The sequence below is a fragment of the Aotus nancymaae genome, unplaced genomic scaffold (assembly GCF_030222135.1).
Source record: "Aotus nancymaae isolate 86718 unplaced genomic scaffold, 86718_ANA_hifiasm-v0.15.2.pri h1tg000044l, whole genome shotgun sequence".
NCBI lineage: Eukaryota > Metazoa > Chordata > Mammalia > Primates > Aotidae > Aotus > Aotus nancymaae.
Genome location: NW_026988458.1, coordinates 7,605,445 through 7,624,781, shown reverse-complemented (window position 1 = coordinate 7,624,781; position 19,337 = coordinate 7,605,445). Strand labels below are relative to the sequence as shown.

Here is a 19,337-nt window from a genome sequence, read left to right as displayed (position 1 = left end):
TTTTTGAAATGTGAGTTCAGTGGCTTTATGGGGAAACTAATGAGCTCATGGCTCTTAGCAAAATTAACATTTCTGTTAGGTGCACATCCTGATTTGGAAAGTGGGCATACGTGTCCATGGACAGAAGTCTCTGGATTACTGCAATTTTTGGGGAAATAGAGTAAAAGAAGGCAAATTAAAATAACAAACAAAAAAAACTGAAAAGAAAAGAAGGAAAGTACTTTAAAGGCACTTTTTCCATAGGAAAAAAATATTTTATTTTTTTAAGAACAAATTCAGTTTGAAACAGATGTGGAATGTGATTTCACGGATTTCATTTTCTGGGGCTAACTGCAATGTGGAAATAAAGCAGATTTAAAACCTATGACGGCTATTAAAATAAAACAAAGAAAGAAAAAATATTTATAACTCAAGCATAATACTGTGTTACTTACAAATTGGACAACGAAATTTTAAATAAATATTCATGGTACATAATTACGGCACAAATATGCAGCAATTTGGCAACCTTTTATACCATTTTTTCCTCATTACAGTGCAAAGGGGAATGACACTGCCGTTAAACAAGCTGTAGCTAAATACATTGCAAAATTCAGATTTTATACAAAACATCTTGCTTAGACTTTATAAAAAACCAACATTGCTCTATGTACACAATCTGGGTAAGAAAAGCCATTTCTGTCTTGATTTCATGTGTATTTTTATTAAAAAGGTGAATAAGGCTACTGTAACACCCCAAATCCATAGACAGTAAAATCTGAACCTATTTACAGCATCTTCACTTAAATATGATGGTGCAAATTCCAAAGTCGGGTGACCAGGCATGATCATACAAGCAAGGCATTTACAGTAACTTTCCAAAGCTAAACCAACTTCAAATAAAGGGACAGTTGGTAGATTGTCATATTCTGCACCAGACACAAAACAGACGCACAGAACACTTTTCAATTGGTTGCAGGGAACTCTTTTATCAATTCATCTGATTTTTCACAGTTTAGCATAGAACCAAAACGTAGCCAACTGATGATACATACATTTGATTTCATTAAAATCAGACAATTTCCCATTTTTCCCCTTCTTGCCCCTCTCCCCCATCCTAAAAGTAACTTCTGATGGCTTACAAGAAACTCTTGCATGAATGCACAGAAAGGAGAGGTTGGGGTGATGGAAAGAATTACATATGTACTGTGGCTGGTTACCATGGCAACCCTCCACAGAAATATGATATAGATATATATAATATATATTGTAGATATATATTATACATATATGTACACATGTATACCACACACCCACTCACACATACACACACGCACTTTGGACCAACATCATTTCCAGGTTCAGGAAATAGGGAATCATAATTTCTGTGACAACTCATTTTTGCAGGTACTCACTGGAGGTCTGAGAACCTTAAAATGCTGTCGCTACATTTTTTTCCCTTCCAATTCAGAAAGCAAAGTGTTACCATAGTAACAGGACTATGTTAAAGATGTCTATTTTGCATAGCACATAAAAAAGTAGGTTTCCTGTTTACTCTTCTTGTTTCCCAGAAGGGAGGGGGTGTGGGGGAGGACAGGAGGAGGGAGCCAGAGCTAAACTGTCACCTGAAGCCCCCAATGTGACCTGCTGGATTCTAGAGAACACTTCAGCCCATAAGGCAAGGGAAAAGCCAACGCAGAAAATAGATGCCGGAACATCTTGTCACTGTGAAATATATGATGCAGTCACATCGATTTCCTGGAATTTGGGGCTTGTACTTCCTAGTCTACGGTTCCGTGAGGTGCGTTTGGAGGACCTGGTTATTTTTGTATTTGCTCTCATTATTGTTCTTTTTGGAATGATCTTGTTTTTCCCAGAAGTAGCTGTCCAATTTGTTTTCTTAAGCACTGAGCATTGGGACCACTTAATTGCCACAAATGAATTTCACATCTTCTGGTGTGTACTGTGTGCAACCTTAAAATATATATTAGTAAAAAATCTTTCATTTTATATCCCTTGTGTTCTATATACCTATTATAAATACGTCCTCTCTTCCTTCTCCCCCGGACATCGTCAGTTACTTCCGTCTTAAGGACCCTAAGAGGTCTGCCGTGTGTGCTTCACCGTGACAGAGCACCAGGCGCTGCAGCCTCCATCAGTACCGACCCTGCAGCCCTTGCACCAGACAGCACCGCCAGAAACCGAAGTGTCTGTCATAAGGCTCAATCGGGGTGGGGGGGGGGTGCCTAGGGGGAGGGGATCTGACCTACCTTTTATAGATGAGAATTCTTTAATAACGACAATGGTGATGGAATTACAGCCTGTTTGACCTTTGGCTTTTCAACTTTTAGGTCAGATTTGGCTCTCTGCTATTCTCCTAAATGCTGTCCCTGTGTTTAATAAAATGTGATAAGTATAGCAGCTGAGTCTGCTTAAAGCATCACCCAAAGCAGACCGACTCCTTCAGCTCGGAGCTGTATATCTTATTGCCAGTACCACAACAGTCCTGCCCGAATACATCATCAGCGGCCTACTTTCTCCCTCCCTCCAAGCCTGCCCCTTTCCCAACAATCCCCGTCTTTGTTCCCCAGAATGCAGAGGGGCTCTTTTTCCTGCACGTTGCTATTTGATAACAGTGACTGCCTCCCGAGCACTGAAATCCACTGTGTGTGCTGTTGTGTCTCCTACTTGCCTCTTAAATCTTAGCAAAACCAAAGTGCTGTGCTACCTAATTGGTTTTTTTCTTTTTTCCTTTCCAACTTTCTGTTTCAGAGGCAGCAGCAGTGAGCTGCAATTGCAGCCAGCCCTTCCCCCAGCCCCACCTCCTTCTACAAACTCCCAGCCTTCCTCGCAGACAGCCTAGCGTCTGGCTAAAGGGCACCGTGTTAGCAAACACAATTTCTAGGAGCGGATTACCCCTGGACTGAAGCTGCTGCTGCAAATGGCTGGAGTAGGGGACTCCAGAAACGAGTGTTCCATTAGTGATGCAGATGTGAAGTGGAGGTCTCAGGTGAGGTGCTGCAGAGCCCTGGGTAACAGAACGAGTGTGACAGTAAGGACTAAACGCTAGAGATCTTTGCAAACCTTAACTAGCCCGAGGTCCGTGTGACAAGTCCGGTACGTACTGCGGGGGAGACGCGCCCCAGGCAGAAGCCGGCCCTTCCAGACATGGCGTCCTGGGGCACCTGCCAGGATGCTCACAGCCCTCTCGCCCACAAACCACTGTCTTCCCTTGGCTTCCGCAGAGGCCTGAGTGACTGCAGCACATGGCTTCGAGGAGGAGACGTGGGCCGCGGCACAGCAGTCCGAATGGGCATCTTCTGCACAGTCTTCCAGCTTCCAGGGAGCATGTGTGTTCACCAAGGCCGAATGCTACAAGACTAGGTAAGCTGTCCAGCGTGACGGGCTCTTCCGAGAAGGAGTGTCTCTCTCCCCCACGTGCTGCACTTCAGTCAGTTCTCCAGCACTCGGGCTCTGAAACCCTCAAGGGAGGCATCGGGACAGTTGGTGTCCTCTGGGAAAGCGCAGGTACCGCCAGGGTCCCTCTCAGACCTTGTAGTAAATGTTTGCTGGGCTCTGGGGGGGCATCTCCTGGACGATGTACACCGGGTGCCCGTAGTCCCCGCTGACCTTCTCGTAGTGCGGGCAGAAGACGCTGTCCGCAGTCCTTAGTGGGATGATAATGTCACTGGGCTCCGAGCCGTTGTTGTTGCCGCTGCGCTTGGGTGTGGCCAACGTGCTGAGCGACAGCGTGGTCGTGTGCTGTGGCGAGTGCTTCCTGTGTCTCCTTCGGTACTTCAGCAAGAGGACCACCAGCGTGATGATGATGACGATGAAAATGATGCATCCTGAAGCAATCCCTGCGAATAAGGCCACTTCGGAACCGAGGATGTTGTTCCCCGAATGTCCGGCGCTGTTGCCGTCTGTGCTAGAACCTGCAGACGTGGAGAGAGGAAACGTCAGCGATGGTCACTGCTGTCCCGGTGCCGACGGACTGCTTTTATGACCCTTAGAACTGTGAAAAACAAGCCAGGCTTATTTGCCTAGCCAATACCTCGTCGAGGAGCTCAACACAAGTAGAAACAAGAGGTATCTCTGGGGGGCACTTTCATGTCCTCCCAGACACAGGGTTTCCTTTGTGTGTATGTACCATTATCCAGCAAGAACACAGACTGTGGGTGGCAGCCAGCCCTTGATCTTGCTTCATCTTCTAACCCGTGTTAGCCAGCCTGGGGCAGCGGCAGGGAAGAAAAAAGGAAGTGGCCAATTCCCCAGGTCAGCGGACAGCGTTCACGTGGCATGGCTCTTCTGCCTCCTTTGAGAAAGGGTGTTTCATGCGAACCTTCAAAGGGCCTGCCTTCTAAAGAAGAGCCCTGCCTCCTGGCAGAACAGCTTGGAACGCGGAAGGAGTGAGGGGGCCTGGGAAAATGTTCAGCTTGTAACTCGTTTGTATTATTTGATTTACACTTAAAATATATTTGGAAGGCAGCAGAAACTCTCACACTGAACAGACCGCCAGCCCAAATGTTAAGCACTAAAAAATTGCCTGGCATCATTATATTATCCATTTATCAGTTTGTCACAAGAATTTGACACATCTTGTCATTGAAAGTTAGAAATAACAACTTCCCTCCTTGACTCTTGGAAAGAGACGGAATATTGCTGCAGACGATAAACTCGCACAACTACCAACCAAGCACACAGATCCCTAATACAAAACTGCTGATGTGTGCTCAACAGCTCCTCTATAAAACATTCATTAGCATGGTAACAAATACAGAGCTATTTATTTCAAGACTGTTAAGAAAACGAAGGTCAATGACGGGCAATTTTATCTGGTGTTCTACACTTTTGTCAGGGACCTGTTTACTATTTTCTTTTACATGGAAAATGTAAAACAAAATAACGATAACCACCTGAAAAAATACTATTATGCGATATTTTTAAATGTTACCATCTAAAATTTAGAAGAGGATCAATTAGGCCCTCAGTGGATTAGATATAATTAGATGAGGGATTAGCACATTAATTACATATACATTAAAAGCAGTTTTAAGCTGGTGTTGACAACCAGCTTGATAAAATGTCAGCCAATGAAACCTTTGGCCTGACAGAGTAATTCTAATGACTGGCATTTACAGCTCATGAATTCTCCTCTTTTGAATGTATGACTTTCATTGGAATGAGTTATTTTGTTCTTATTGAGTGTAATTAATATTGACTCACTGAGAGCAAAGATTCCTGATCACTGTAACGACCAGCTAATCCTAAGTGGTAAGAAGTCCTCAGACTCTGCCCTACCTTTTGAGATGCTACTAAGAATGTGGTACCCACAGACCTCCATACACACAGATCACACTGCTATACCTGGATTTGGTTTTACAAAGGGACTTGTTGTGGAACTTCTTCCGTTTGTACCAGCTTCTAGTTCTGGACGTCTTGTTGGATCATTATTCCTGGTTGATCCAGCAGAACTTGCATCTATATGAAAAACAAATGATTAATTACGGCACAGACATCTGACGAGATCTAGCTTTAGGAGCTGCGTATTTATTTCAACAGGCATGAATAGCAATGAACATAAGAGTCTTTATGCAAAGTACTGTGAAATACAAGAATATAATTTTTCTTTTAAAACAAAATGGTTGTACTAGTTATTTCAGAGGTTTAGATCGTGAGGCCATCTGTGGAAACTATAGGGATTCTTGCATTTGGCAGGCAAAGCATTGCAGATGACATTTCAATTTAACTGAGCAATTTGATTGACTACTATACCAATTTTTAATTAGAAGAATAATTCTTTCTTTCTGCACAATAGGTTATCTATATTGGAAAAGGCACAATGAACAAAAATCTTCCGTAGCCAAGATTCAGAAATGAGCAAAACTGCACAAGCTTTTAGTTTTCATTCTGGATATTTTGATTCTGAACCAAAGAGGTGTTTTGTTTTTTAAAAAGAAATATCTATCTATCTACACATGGCAATAGACATTCTACCTTGCTGACCTTAACTCTTAGCGAGATCTCCAATAAAAGCTTAGTACATTGACTTGAGGAAATCTGTCAGTGGCTCAAAGTGCAGAAGGGTTTGCTTGGAAAGCTAAAGAGAAGAGCGAATGAAGGTGAGTGTCGGCAACATTAGCACCACGCTAGCTGGGGGCTACACCAGGTCACAGTGGCGTCACGAAGCAGCAGATGGTCTTTACCTTGTCCAACTTTCATGAGGATCTTCATGGCTCTTGTCTGGCACACCCCTCCCTCCTGGTTATCCAGGCCCTCCAAAGACCCATTTGATGTAGCTGATTAAAAATAAAATGGACAAAACAAAAAAATAAAGAAAAATCAGGAAATCAATAAGCCAAGTTTACATGAACATGAAATGTCTGAAAACAATTTGAAAAATAAGAATTCAGTCTTAGTCACAAGTTTTCTGAAAGTATGGGGATGCTGAAAGCCAAAAAGAAAAAGAAAAAGAAATAAAGAAAAATGGATATCGGAAACACTGCCGCATGTGCGCTATCTGGTTCCAAATTTATTTAGGCACTTTCTCCTTCCTTCACGAATGACTGATTTAATATTAGTCTATAAATAAAAGGGATGGTCTTTTAAAAAGTCTACTGACTCTTTGGGGGCCAAACTCAAAGAGCAAAATAGTTAATGCAGCCATTTCCAAACGTGGTAATCATCCCACGACACCTGCTTCCTCCACTGCAGATTTCCTGCTTCAAGAACAATTAGCTTGACGCTCTGTTTGTCAAGCATCCAAGTTCTGTAAACACTAGAACAGGAGCCTCCCACAACCCTTGTCTTCTTTAAGAAGTAGACTAGAATTCAGGTCTTTAAAACCTCCCCTTTTTCCTCCAACACACGCATTATTACTGCCAATGTCAACCTTAGTCAACCTCTTCAACCAATCTACCTGTTGTGGGAAAACTCTGGCTGAATGGAGGGTTAACACACATGCCCACCACTCATTCTGGGTTCTGTGGCAGCCCTGGAGAGAAAGTAGGGACTTTTACCAGCCACTTGCTGGTGTTCGGCAACAGAATTCCCTTTCTACCTCAGCAGTGAGAAGTGGAAGGAAGGACAGAATTATTTTACCCTTTTCTGTATTTTGTTTTTAACAGCCTATGCTCTACTCTATTTAAGCACATCCTTGTTCTGTCTCTTTAGACCAGCGAGGTCTCTGAATAGCTTTCTAACTAAAGCTGTAAAGTGATAGGCTGCCAGGTACTTTAATGAGAAACAGGCTTTGAATTACAGTTCGAGTTCCAGGAGAGAAAAGAAGGTGGAGAGTGCTAGACATTTTCATTCCCCTAAAGTTCAAGGGGCAAGGAACAAAAGTGTTTCATATACATTTCTGCAACTTAAGTCCATTTTCTACTGGATTATCAGAGTTCTGTCTTGTAACATTGTACTCTGCAAGGGACTGAAAAAAGGATTGCTTTTCTGGTAAAAATAAATCCCAATGACATTCTTTTAATGGGATTGTTTGTTTTCCAAATAGTAGGTCAGCAAACAAGTTCTATGTGCATTTACAGTAGAAATATGCATTCCATGGAAATTATATTAACTACAAAAATAAGGCACTTATTTACCTGTCTTTGTGGTCTTAAATTAACTTTTACTTTCACTGTTTTCCTCAAAACAAAGGCTGCCTCCTCTGTGCATAAATATCACCGTGATTCTCTGAGTGCTTGCTTAAACTTTACAGTCTCACGGTCGCATCTCATTCTTCCCTTACTGTGGGTGTTACATTTTTCCTGGGAACCTGAGCAATAGTTGCCATAATAATAATAGTTTTGGAAGAGTAGTGAGAAGCAGACAGTATCTGTAGATACAGACACTGAAGACTAGTAAGAAAATGTTTGGCAGACAGGTTAAAAAAAGCAAGATACCTATAGACTCCGTACACGTTTGTGTAAAAAAAAAAAAAAAAAAAAAAACTTTTTTTCCAGTGATTCATTCTGCTCTTTCCCTTTTCTCTCCACCAAATATGTGCCTAAATTTCAAAGTATCCTTTCCTCCCAAAGCTTCAAACAGTATGGATTTCTATGAGCAGACCCTATTTCTGGACCATTTCAGAGCAGTGCTATAATCTTCAACTAATTGTTGAGAATTTTCCTATTTGATTTTTCTAAAAAATTAGGATATGTCTGCATATAGAAAAAGTGAAAAGTTAATGTCTCTATTTGGCTGATAGTTTAAAATGTTTGGTACTCAAGTGGAATCCCAATGTTTTTAAACTCACATGCACATAAATGAACCTACATGCAAAAGTGCCCTCAAACTCAAAGTTAAAATGACTTACTTTTTGTTGCTAAAAGTTTCAACACTAAGCTGAAAAATGACAAAATGAGACCTGAAGGGCAGTGCCCAGAAAAGAAAGGAGAGGAATATGCCTTTATTTATTTTAATCTTGAGGGGAAAATAAAGTCAAAGATTCAGATCCAAAAGAAAAACAATTAAATGAATACCAGAAAGGGAAAGACAGGCACAGTAGGGCAGTTACTTGTAAACAGAATTCAGAACTGCGTCTGCAGAGGGAGAAGCTACTGATGACTTCTACTTTGTCAAGTTGGAAGCACAAGAGGTGCACATTATTTGACTTTTTTTCTTTTAATTTGTAGGTCAATGCCTTTTCTGAATATCAATGCTTTTGTGTGGAGCTCCCTAGGTTTACCCAAAATGATGTCTTGACAACCACAAATATACAATCTCTAGAGTATTAAAATTCAATTGCAATCTATACTTTAACATCCACAGACTACAAGACAGTAGGAGGAAGGCTGCGTTGCATAAGAACAGAACTGCTTTGCACTGTTAAGAGTGAAACAACTTTTTTCTTAGTTTAAAAAAAAGGGTTGGGGGGAGGAGGGAAACTTTCAAGTCTTAGAGTTGAATAAGGAAAAATCGACAGATGCTGCCTTTGCAGGTTCTTCAGAAACCACAGGCTACTGCTTGTTGGAGGACGGTGCTTGCAGGGTGGTGAGCAAAAGTGGGCTGAATGGTCTTAGTGAGGACAGTTTTTCTGCTATGTTCGAGGGTTTGATTGTTTTCCTTTTAGGTCAACTTGTGACTTGCAAAGGTTACTGAAGTTATTGAAAAATTCACTACTAATATTATAAAATAATATTATATTTATAATATAATATCCAAAATGCTTGGCTGCTTATAAAGGAGCATTTAAAATGCTGTTACACGTTCCACCAGAAAAGATTTTTGCCATGAGTTAGAAATGATCTGAGTTGTCATGAATAACTCTGTTTTAACCCAGTTAGTACGCTGGAACTAACAAACTCCAGAAGGTAAACTTTACAAGTATAACTCAATTCAAAATGACTTCAGTCTATTTTATATTTGACATAAGTATAACTTCCCATAGTGAAAATCACCTTTCCTCTCCCTGCTACATTCTCATCATGGAGTATAATTCTTATGCTGAGGTTCCAGCCCCTCTCCTTGAACAATGACACAGGTTAAAAAAAAAAAAAAAAAAGTCTCCTATCCCAATTGTACCTCCCTCCTGGCAGCGAACTCTGAAAGAAAACCGTAAGATTAATATTCTGATTTCTCCTGCAATAGTCAGTCACCAAGAAGCTCGGAAAGGCTTAGTGGCTGATTTTTAAAAATAACAAGAAATTGCTAATGCTTGGAAATAAATCTATTTCCATTTCAGAAGACAATTTTGCAATTATTTTCATTGTTCATTTGAATGTACTGGGAATTTTAAACTTAGAGAGAGAGTGAAAATAAATTGTTAGTTCATTATACTTAGTTTTTCTTTGTATCTCTCTATCAGCATTATCTAATGCAGCCACAATCATAGTATTGCTAAATAGATGAAATCACATTTAATCATTCAGAGACAGAAAAAATAACATTGTTATATCTAAGCTTTTAGTGCCCAGATATTTTTTTTCCCTTGGCTCAGGAAAAAAATAGACTTTATAAATTTAAAAATTACTAGAAAAGTTTATCTATCCAGTTGGAAAACAGGCTTAATAAAGATACATGGGCATTTTACAGCCTGCCTTAAAAGCTTTTGCTTCAGGGGTCTAATTGTATGTAGTAAGCATATAGAAGTTACTGTGTTCTTTCCTCTAGGGCCTAATTTCCAGTGGGTAAAAATTACTGCTCAGCAAAAAAGTTCCTTTCACATCCTCTTAACAGTTCCGTAGCACATCTGAAACCACAGAGCCGACATCTGCGGTTTGCCATCTATTTGCACCTATACTTATCTGTAGTTCTCAGTCACTGGGAAGAGTATACTGGTTATTTGAGTAGGAAAAAAACCTGAGAACCAGTGAGTAACTGTAAAGCAGACTCAAAGGGCAAGAATATTTCTGGCTGTGCTTTTTAGCCCATCCCCACGGAGAGGAAGTAGTATTCCATTTTCACATGCCCTTATCTGATGCTCACCGCTCTGCTCCCCAGGAGGCTAAGCTGCAGCCCCGCACCTTGGCTGTGTTTAGCCCACCACATTGGTAAGAGTGTGCTAATCAGATGGAGAATCAAACTTCTGGATTTGTGCCAATATACGGGTCTCATTGGCATAGAGATTTGAAACAGGGGATGAAACAAAGAATCCTACAAAATAATGGTAAGTAATTTTAAGTTCTTATGGAAAGAATGACGCACCAAGAAATAAAAATACTATGGAGGGTATTTCAAATTATCTAAAAATGTAGCATATTTGTATGGGGCCAGGATGGAGTAGAGAACTGATGGACACTTGAAAGCAAAGAAGTCCACCAGAGAGACATCTTCAGCATCCAGGGACATGAAAACCACAGAGTCGTAGGACTAAAAACGTTGCCCTTATATATAGCTGCACTGGACACAACTTGCTCTCATGTGACCACAAAACAAACAGCATTTTATGAGCATTCTCTGTCAATATCTGTGGAAACTATTCTTTTCCAGCATGTTCTCACATGCTAGCCTTGCTAATTTGGATTTCTTAGGCTAGTCTTCCTACACATCAGTTTCCTTAAGCTCAACACAGACTTCTGAAGATCGGAAGACTGTTATCTTGGCAAACCGAGGAACTAAAGAAAGCATAATCCAGTAACAACACGGAAAGCAAAGCGTGACTTTAAAATAAACATAAACACGACGACATACCAAACTGTATTACTGCTTTATTCTACCAAGGGCTATCAAATCTTTGAGTGTCAAAATAAAACGAATAAGGTAAGTTGAAAAATAAGAAGGCTGATAATAAAAATAATTAATTAATGTGAATATACAACCCAGGAAGCTAAGATTTATCTATTTAACACCATGACATCAATTCAAAGTATGTACTCTAGAACTAAGAATTCAATTTCTGAAACTCAAATTAATATAGTTGAATGCCTTGCGTTTCACAGTTACCTTTTAAGATGCTAACTTAGATGAAAAGTTCTAAACATAGAAATGATAATGTTAACTGAATGCCAAAAATAAATGACTGTTTCTTTAAAGTTAATTAATAAGATCTTCTGAAACAGAAAAATCTATTTAATTTGCCAACAGGAAAAAGAGAATTTTATTCATTTTTTTCTAACTTCTTTCTTTTTATGTGTTTTTCGCTGTGGCTTTAAAATGAGAGAAATGAGAAATATAATCATGACTTTCCAAGGGCCTCATTATTCTTGTTTAGCTTAATATATTTAAAAATTTCAGCATTACTTCAGATCACATAGCACTTCATCTTATAATACCAAATTTGCCTTATCTTAGAGCAAAAGTTTTATGGTATACTCCCTTAAATGGCCTCACTTGAAGAAAGAAAAATACAAAGGAAATTATTTTCAAGCAGAAATATGCACTTAGCAAAGTTAATTTAAATAAAACAAAATAAGCCCTCTATTTGATGAGACAGTTCTCATTAACCTTTGATTAACTCTTATTTTGCACGTAGGAAGCCACAGCTAAAACACTATATAAACTATCAGTGATGTAGGATATAGAGTTTTTCACCTGTGAAAACATTGTTTAATATGATAGGAAAAATCACTTGAATTAATACCACATTGCTATGGTTGTGTTTTGAAAATTTAAAGCAGTAAATCATGCATTAAGAAGTAATAACTGGCTTAGCCTCAGTGACTTTTCTATGCAACACAATTAATTAGTTTTCTGCACTAAACAGAATAATTTGGAAAAAGTAGATTCTAAAATAGAATCACAATTTAGACCTCCCCTCCTGTTTGTTAGCATTGAAATATGCCTGAAAATGTACCAAGTACAAATGGACGCTCTTAAAGAAAATGGTACACTTTATTTCCTAATTTCAAATATTCATCATGAACAATAATAGGATATTCTACCAAGAGCTCAGAAATAAGAGGAGTGTTAAAAATGGAACACCTTTGAAACACTTTGGTAAGTTGTTTTCGTTTGTATGTGCACTTAAAAGGCTTTGATGACATCTATTACTTAATTACTTCTACTTGAGAAGAGAAAGGATACCAGGATACAGAACTGAGTTTACAGATGCCACCATGCCAGGTGAGGCTTGGACACTGCGGGAGGTGGTCAGTCTACTGAGAGAACAGTCACAAAGTAAAGCAATAAACATCACATCTAGAACAGGAGAAATTCTATCACAGCTTTTGCATATGGCCTTTTAACTATTAAAAACCAGATGAATGTCAAGTAATAATCAGTGAAGACACTCACGGCCATAGGTATTGTTGACAATACAGACTTGAAAAGTTACTGACTACAGACACTCAGAGTGAAAAGACAAAAGAGCAGAAAGCAGTAACGGCAGGTGCACATGTAGGTGCGTCTACCTGTGTGCGTGCAAGCAGGTGTACATGCAGGGGGTACAGATCAAGAAAACATACCCTCCAGGCTCAGTGACGCACACTGACACTTTTCTGAGAAAGATCAGACAGTACTTCCTCCAACCGCCCCCCACCCGCTTTTTTTTTTTTTTTCGGCTAGAGATGTGTTTAACCACGTAAGATTATTTATGGAGTTGTTTATTTCACTTCCCCTCAAAATATTACTTGCAACACCTTGGAGTCTTAAGTTTTAATGAATTCTGTTGAGGATAAACATAACTTTCCAAATCTAAGATCTTATTGTTAAAAGTTACGACAATTTATGCAGGAGGAATCTCTCAGTTTAAAAAGAAAAGACTTCAACATGATTTCAAAAAAAATGAAAAAAAGGCTTTTCATCTAGTATACTTTATGGGATTGTTTCTTATTGCCACAGTAATTCAGAAAAACTTAATATAGTGGGAACATGAGAGTCACTGGTAAAAGAATAAATAACTTCACATAAAAGAGCCAGCCTTAAACACATCTGAATATGTGTCAGCTAGGGAATCTGGGAGTGGCCAACCTGGAGAATCATTTTTTGTCTATGAGGAACATCTGAGCGCTCGTCCCGTCCTGTGGAACATGGACTGTACAGGGACTGAGGTCCTAAGTCTGGAGTAAATGAAGGTTGCCACATGGAAGGCATTAGAATGATGGTGTTAAGTGAAAATGCTATAGCTGGCCAGGTGTGGTGGCTCACGCCCATAATCCCAGAACTTTGGGAGTTCGAGGCTGGTGGATCATGAGGTCAGGAGATCGACACCATCCTGACCAACATGGTGAAACCCTGTCTTCACTAAAATACAAAAAATTAGCTGTGTGTGGTGGCACGCGCCTGCAGTCAGAGCTACTCAGGAGGCTGAGGCAGGTGAATTGCTTGGAGCCAGGAGGCGGACGTTGCAGTGAGCCAAGATTGCACCACTGCACTCCAGCCTGGGCGATGAAGCGAGACTGTCTCAAAAAAAAAAAAAAAAATGCTATAGATAAACTACATGCTGTTTTCAAGCAGTTACAGTCTTCCTGCCCAGCTCACTGTTTCAGGGCCATGCAGATATTTGTCCAGCCTACCGCCACTGGACTCTTTCTCCCCCATATATAAGCCCCCAATAAAACCCCATGTCTCAAAACAAACAAACAAAAAAGAGTCAGCCTTAATATAACATGGACCAAAGTCTACTAAGAAAGAGGAATTGTGTTTTAAAAATAGGTGGCCAGATGACCACTTCAATAGCAATGACTAAGCTCACATTTTTAAAGAAAAGAATAATGTAAGAGTTCCAAAGATAAAACATAATTCCCTATTGTCTATATTGCTATACTTAAGCATCAGATTTTTAAAAATGAAACTTCCCAGGGAAAGGATAGTGATAATATCTAATGAAAATATTCTGAACCACGAAGAAGCATGTGTTTGAGTGAATTATTTCCAGCACATCATCCAGTGCCCGCTCTCAAGATTTTAACAGTCTCAATCATTAAAACAGCCTTGCCAAGATATGAAAAGGTCTAGCTAGGAAAGGGTCAGAGTAAAAAGTTCATGGAGGGGAGGGTGCACATCCCATAACCCTCTAGCTCATTCTACTGTCACTAATTGCATGCAATGATATTAATGACCCAGTAATTGCAAGACGAGTAGCACTGAAGTGGAAAACATCCAACGGAGGCTGAGTTCATCTCTAGGTGGTTGGACTTCACTAGCGACCGAATTAATGTCTGCTGACAGTTTCGAATATAACACTGCTGATGAGAAAATGTGCCACTCTCATGGCACCATGGTTTGGATGGACATGTTTGCTTTGACCACTCAGAGACAAGCAGTAACCCCAATAAGGTGCCCCTATCTAAATTTGCCCTACACATGAACCTTATTCTGTTCAGGGGACATGTTCTATACGCTTTAGAATCCAGAGCAATTTCCCACATGTTTGCTCCAATAAAAGAATACCTTCATCTCCTGTTTAACATCAGGAACAACAAAACGGGCTACTTCACCAATGCAAAAAGCCACTTGCAAAGCAGAACTGTCACCCAGCCTGGCTCCTCTGTAATGAGATCAATTACACTCCAGCTTGAGGGTCTGCCAATCCATCAGTCCATCCAGCCAGCCAGCCAGCCAGCCAACAAAACTGTAGCACTTATACTGGGCTGAGAAAATTTGAAGTCTCATACTACCTCTACTTGTATGTTTGAGAGATTTTTATTTTTAATAACTATATTATGTGGCAATTTTCTATTCAGGGGCTCAAAATACTTGCTAACACAAAAACACAAAATAGTATGGACTTACTAAAAAAACTGGAATTAAGAGTATGTCTTAAAAACAAAGAAAATTCATAAGATCTAACAAATTGCCATCATAACTACCTTTCCCAATGGCCTTCCTTTCCTACTACCCTCTAGGAGTTTCTTAGTTCAACTTTGGGGTCAGATGATTGCAAGTTAGTTATATGTTACACAATACATGACAAAGCGTCAGTACCAAAATGGCTGATACAAGCATCGAGTCCATCCTTTACAGTTCATGAGCTTCTCTGCTGTTGCTATATATGCAACATGTGTGTATGTATACTCCCTTTGCTGTCGCTACATGTGTGCTATGTATGCATGCATACTACCTTTACTATTGCTACATGTGCACTTAGATGTCTGGACCCAGGAGGCACTGCTGTAAACTAATGATGCCAGTCTGAGGGTCCAGTGGCCCTGGATTGAGTTTGTCTCTGATACTTGATGGCCAACTAAATTGTGCTAAGCTACGCATACTCTCCCAGTGTTGGCTTTCTCACAGTGACAGAAATTGCTCTAGGACGTGTGTTTCTAGACTTCAAAGTGAGACAAGCGTATGTGAAGGTCACAACACTTCCCGAAGTGATCAAACACCCAGACTGAGATTTGAAACTTCAGGAACAAATGTGTGACTCTTAAGAACTATATAAATAAGTTTTCTCAAAGTAGTATTTGTCATGTTTGTCTGTATGTCTTGGCTATTTTCATGTGTTTTACTTTGCTTTAAAGTTTTATCTTCTTGATGAATGTTTAAATGTTACTAAGAAATAAATTTGTCCTCTTTCATACTTGTACTAGGTCTCTAGTATTGTCCAACTATTTATAAATCCCAGTGAACCTTTAAAAAGCCATAAATACAGGTGCTGAAGATACTAGGATATTTCATGAAATAATGAAGGCAGTTTTATTCTGAGTAATTCCCGATTACCGCTGTCACGATGGCTTAGGTGATGTCATCTAATGTGAACAGAGTCTCCGTCCACAGTAGCCTTTTCCTCTTACACACTGAGCCACATAGGACAAACATCCCCACGGTCATGACTTCATTATACCTGAGAGCCAGAAGTTTCTCAGTATAATCTCAAGTTAAGCAGAAGCTGAGACTTTATTCCTCAAGTGTAAAGAATTTATCTTTATTCATATTAAATTCAATAAGGAGCCTCACTGATACACACTGGGAAAACCTTGAATACAGCCAGAAAGGGAGTTCACATGATGTTAAGAAATAATAGAAACAACGCTTCTAATTATCAGACTAATGGACTGATCTACTTTCCCAGCTAGCCTCAGAGATAACGCAACTCTGACATATTTTCTTCTCTGGAGGACCATTTATACCACATTAGGATGCTGCTAAAATTATCAATAAAGACACAGTATTTTCTTTCTGTAACAGGGAACTGAGAAAAAGTCCTGGCAAGGCTGGTGACATGGAAACTGGGAAAAATGATTATATGTATCTGAAGACTCCTCCCCTGTCTGTCTCTTTTGGGTCTTACAAAGGATCTGCTAACAAGCTTGGGCAATTCCAGGAACAAAAAAGATATATAAATGCATGTTTCTTGGTAAAAGAAGCTCAAGGACAAAAGAGCTTTTATAACATTCAAAGAAGACAGAGAGAAGATCTTATAATTAAGTTATGCAGCATGACTGAAACACGTAAACTCTTTGGAGTTCCATTTTATGGATGGACTTTGAATCAGTGAAGCTTTTGTGGGCCCATCCTCTCCAGCTTGCAGTCAGCACAGGTCTGCCTCTAGCCTGGAACCTCACACTTCCTCCCCTGCTCCAGAGTTAACTCTTAGCTGTACGTATCTGGTGTCAAGGGTGGAAGTACACATTTTATATCTTCCACCCCACTGGACTCCCATCAACCCTGTGAAGCAGGTGCTGCCATTATCCCACTTTACAGATGAAGAGACTGAGGCAGAGACAGGTTAAGTTACTGATTGAAAGGCACTCAGGAACTTGGGTCTTCTAGACCCTGGACTCTCAACCTATGATGTTGATCTTGGACTGGGGGAGGGGTGATGGTGCTGTATCCCCCAAGCACCCAAATGCACAGTCTCCAGCAAGATTCTGATTAATATCCTATTACAAAGATGACAGCTGTAGGTTAAAAATAAAAGTGTGTTTAAATGCTTGAACTCAGCCATTATGCACAAGGTATCAAACATAAATCCTCACCCCGCAGTCAGAGGACCCAAGTGACAGGCTGATGTTGCTGTATCACCAAATGGGATTACATGTAATGATGGAAATGTGGCTTTTGCTACATTTATCATACATAAATAATTCATCAAATAAAGCACATAATCGCTTTATACAGCCCACACATTATTCTATATTCTAAAAGCAATCTATAGGTAAGAGGACATTTGAAAGCTCCTGTAACTATTTTGCTAGAGAAAGAACAGTGTATTCAGTACATTTCAGTGCTACTTGCCAAACCTACTCCCTAGAAATAAGTAAATCAAAGACAGAAAAAATAAGAAAACAAATATACTCTCAACAACATAAGCAATAGACTCTAAAGTTCTTCTGTTTTGATTCTTTAAGAATACTGTTTCTTTATATTTGTGCAAGCATTTTACTTTATTTTGTGATTTTGCTTAGAAGTGGAGTATATGTCTAAAAAAATAGCAAAGCTGTTTGTAGAGCCTTCCAATTTTACATGCTCTTTATTAAAAAAAAAAAAGCTATAGAAGACTAAACCAATGAAGGCCCTAAGAAATGGTAGCTTCTCCAGACTCATTCAGCGTCTCAAGGAAGACTTTGCCAAGGCATGGAGAGTGAGGGAGGCCTCCAAGAGGGATGCCGTGAACACCACAGGGTGGATCTCACAGAACAACTTTTAATCAAACAGTCCTTAGTAAAGATGACTTACAGACTATGCCACAAGACGTGTCTTAGCTGTGGATTTGCAGCAAAATAATGCAAAGGCCATATGAAGCTAAACTGGGAGGTGCTTCATTAATATGGTTTTCTTTGTCTAACGGCTCTGCTGTAGCTACTGTTCACTTGAAAAGTATGAACACAATGGCACTCACTTTTCATCCACCTCTGACTCACATGATTTTGGTAGTCTGACGGAAACCTCTGTGGGTATTTTGCAAGGTTTTATGCTAAGGTCAAAGAACCAGCCCATAGAACCTTGCTTGGTAAGGATAGCTGTTGCAAAGGGCCAACACACCAAACCTGCCAACTCCTTCAGCTCTGCATGTCACCTCTGAAAAGAAACTAAAACAGGCACAGAAAGTGCTGCAAAGAAGACTCTATGGATAAAGGCTAACAGGAAGGCTTTCCCAGTATCAACCAGAGAATTTATGACGTCTAAGACAAAGCTTCCCTTGAAAATGGGCAATTTCAGAACAGACAGTTATTCACTGGACATTAAAAAAATCTTTAAAAATATAATAAAAATAACTATAGGTTATGTAAAATACCTACTTTGTTTTTAAGGCAGTTAAAGATATAAACATAATAAAGAAAAGGTCTCTTCAGACCACATGGCCATAGTATCTCCATCTTTGGATCACTTGAAGATTAGAAGATTTCATTATGCAAATTAGGTCCATGGCTGATTACTGAAATAGGTCCCTTGAAAAAGTCAATTCTAAACAAGAAGAAAAACCCATATACACATGCTCCTTGACTTAGGTGGGACTATATCTTGATACTTAATAAGCACAAGGTAAGCTAAAAATACCATTAAATTGAAAATGCATTTAATACTCCAATAAACCCATCAGAAAGTTGAAGAATTTAAGTTGAACCATTGTAAGTTGGTGACCATTTGTATATAATTTTGCCACAAGTTAAATAACCATCTATGAGAAGACTTAATGAGGATGCATACCAGTTTGCCACATCATCTCCTAAGCAGATTTAGTGAATACTTAGTAGGTTTAAAAAATACAGTTCAAATTAAAAATTAATATTCACTTCTGAAACTCAAAAGTGTGATGACTATATTTTAAAGCAGGTAACACCACAAATCAAATTAAATGTTTTTAAAGAATTTACAGAGGATCCTGTCCATTTGAAACCACACCGACAAGTGATCCTATATAGGATTTGTATGCTCAACCATAAGATGGCTTGAAATTGGAGAAGACCTCCATCATTAGCCAGAAAAATGACAATGCCAGAAGTGTTTTTTAGAGAAGTAAATTACAGTTTAAAGAAACAAAGTGACTTTCTCATTAAGCTCAGACAGCAGGGTGCTCCCCAACGCAAGTCAGTCCCTTT

General features: G+C 39.5%; 1 protein-coding gene across 1 annotated transcript in view; it reads right to left on the bottom strand.

Annotated features, from left to right (window-relative positions):
* Positions 1-232: 232 nt before the first annotated feature.
* The window catches only part of EFNB2 (ephrin B2), a 44,784-nt gene continuing 25,679 nt past the window's right edge, over positions 233-19,337 (bottom strand). The window contains exons 3-5 of the mRNA XM_012440970.2: positions 6,186-6,278; positions 5,347-5,460; positions 233-3,914 (exon numbers count right to left, since the gene is read on the bottom strand). Of these exons, the coding sequence (XP_012296393.1) occupies positions 3,526-3,914; positions 5,347-5,460; positions 6,186-6,278 (596 nt within the window). The 3' untranslated portion in view covers positions 233-3,525. The remainder of the gene's footprint in view (positions 3,915-5,346; positions 5,461-6,185; positions 6,279-19,337) is intronic.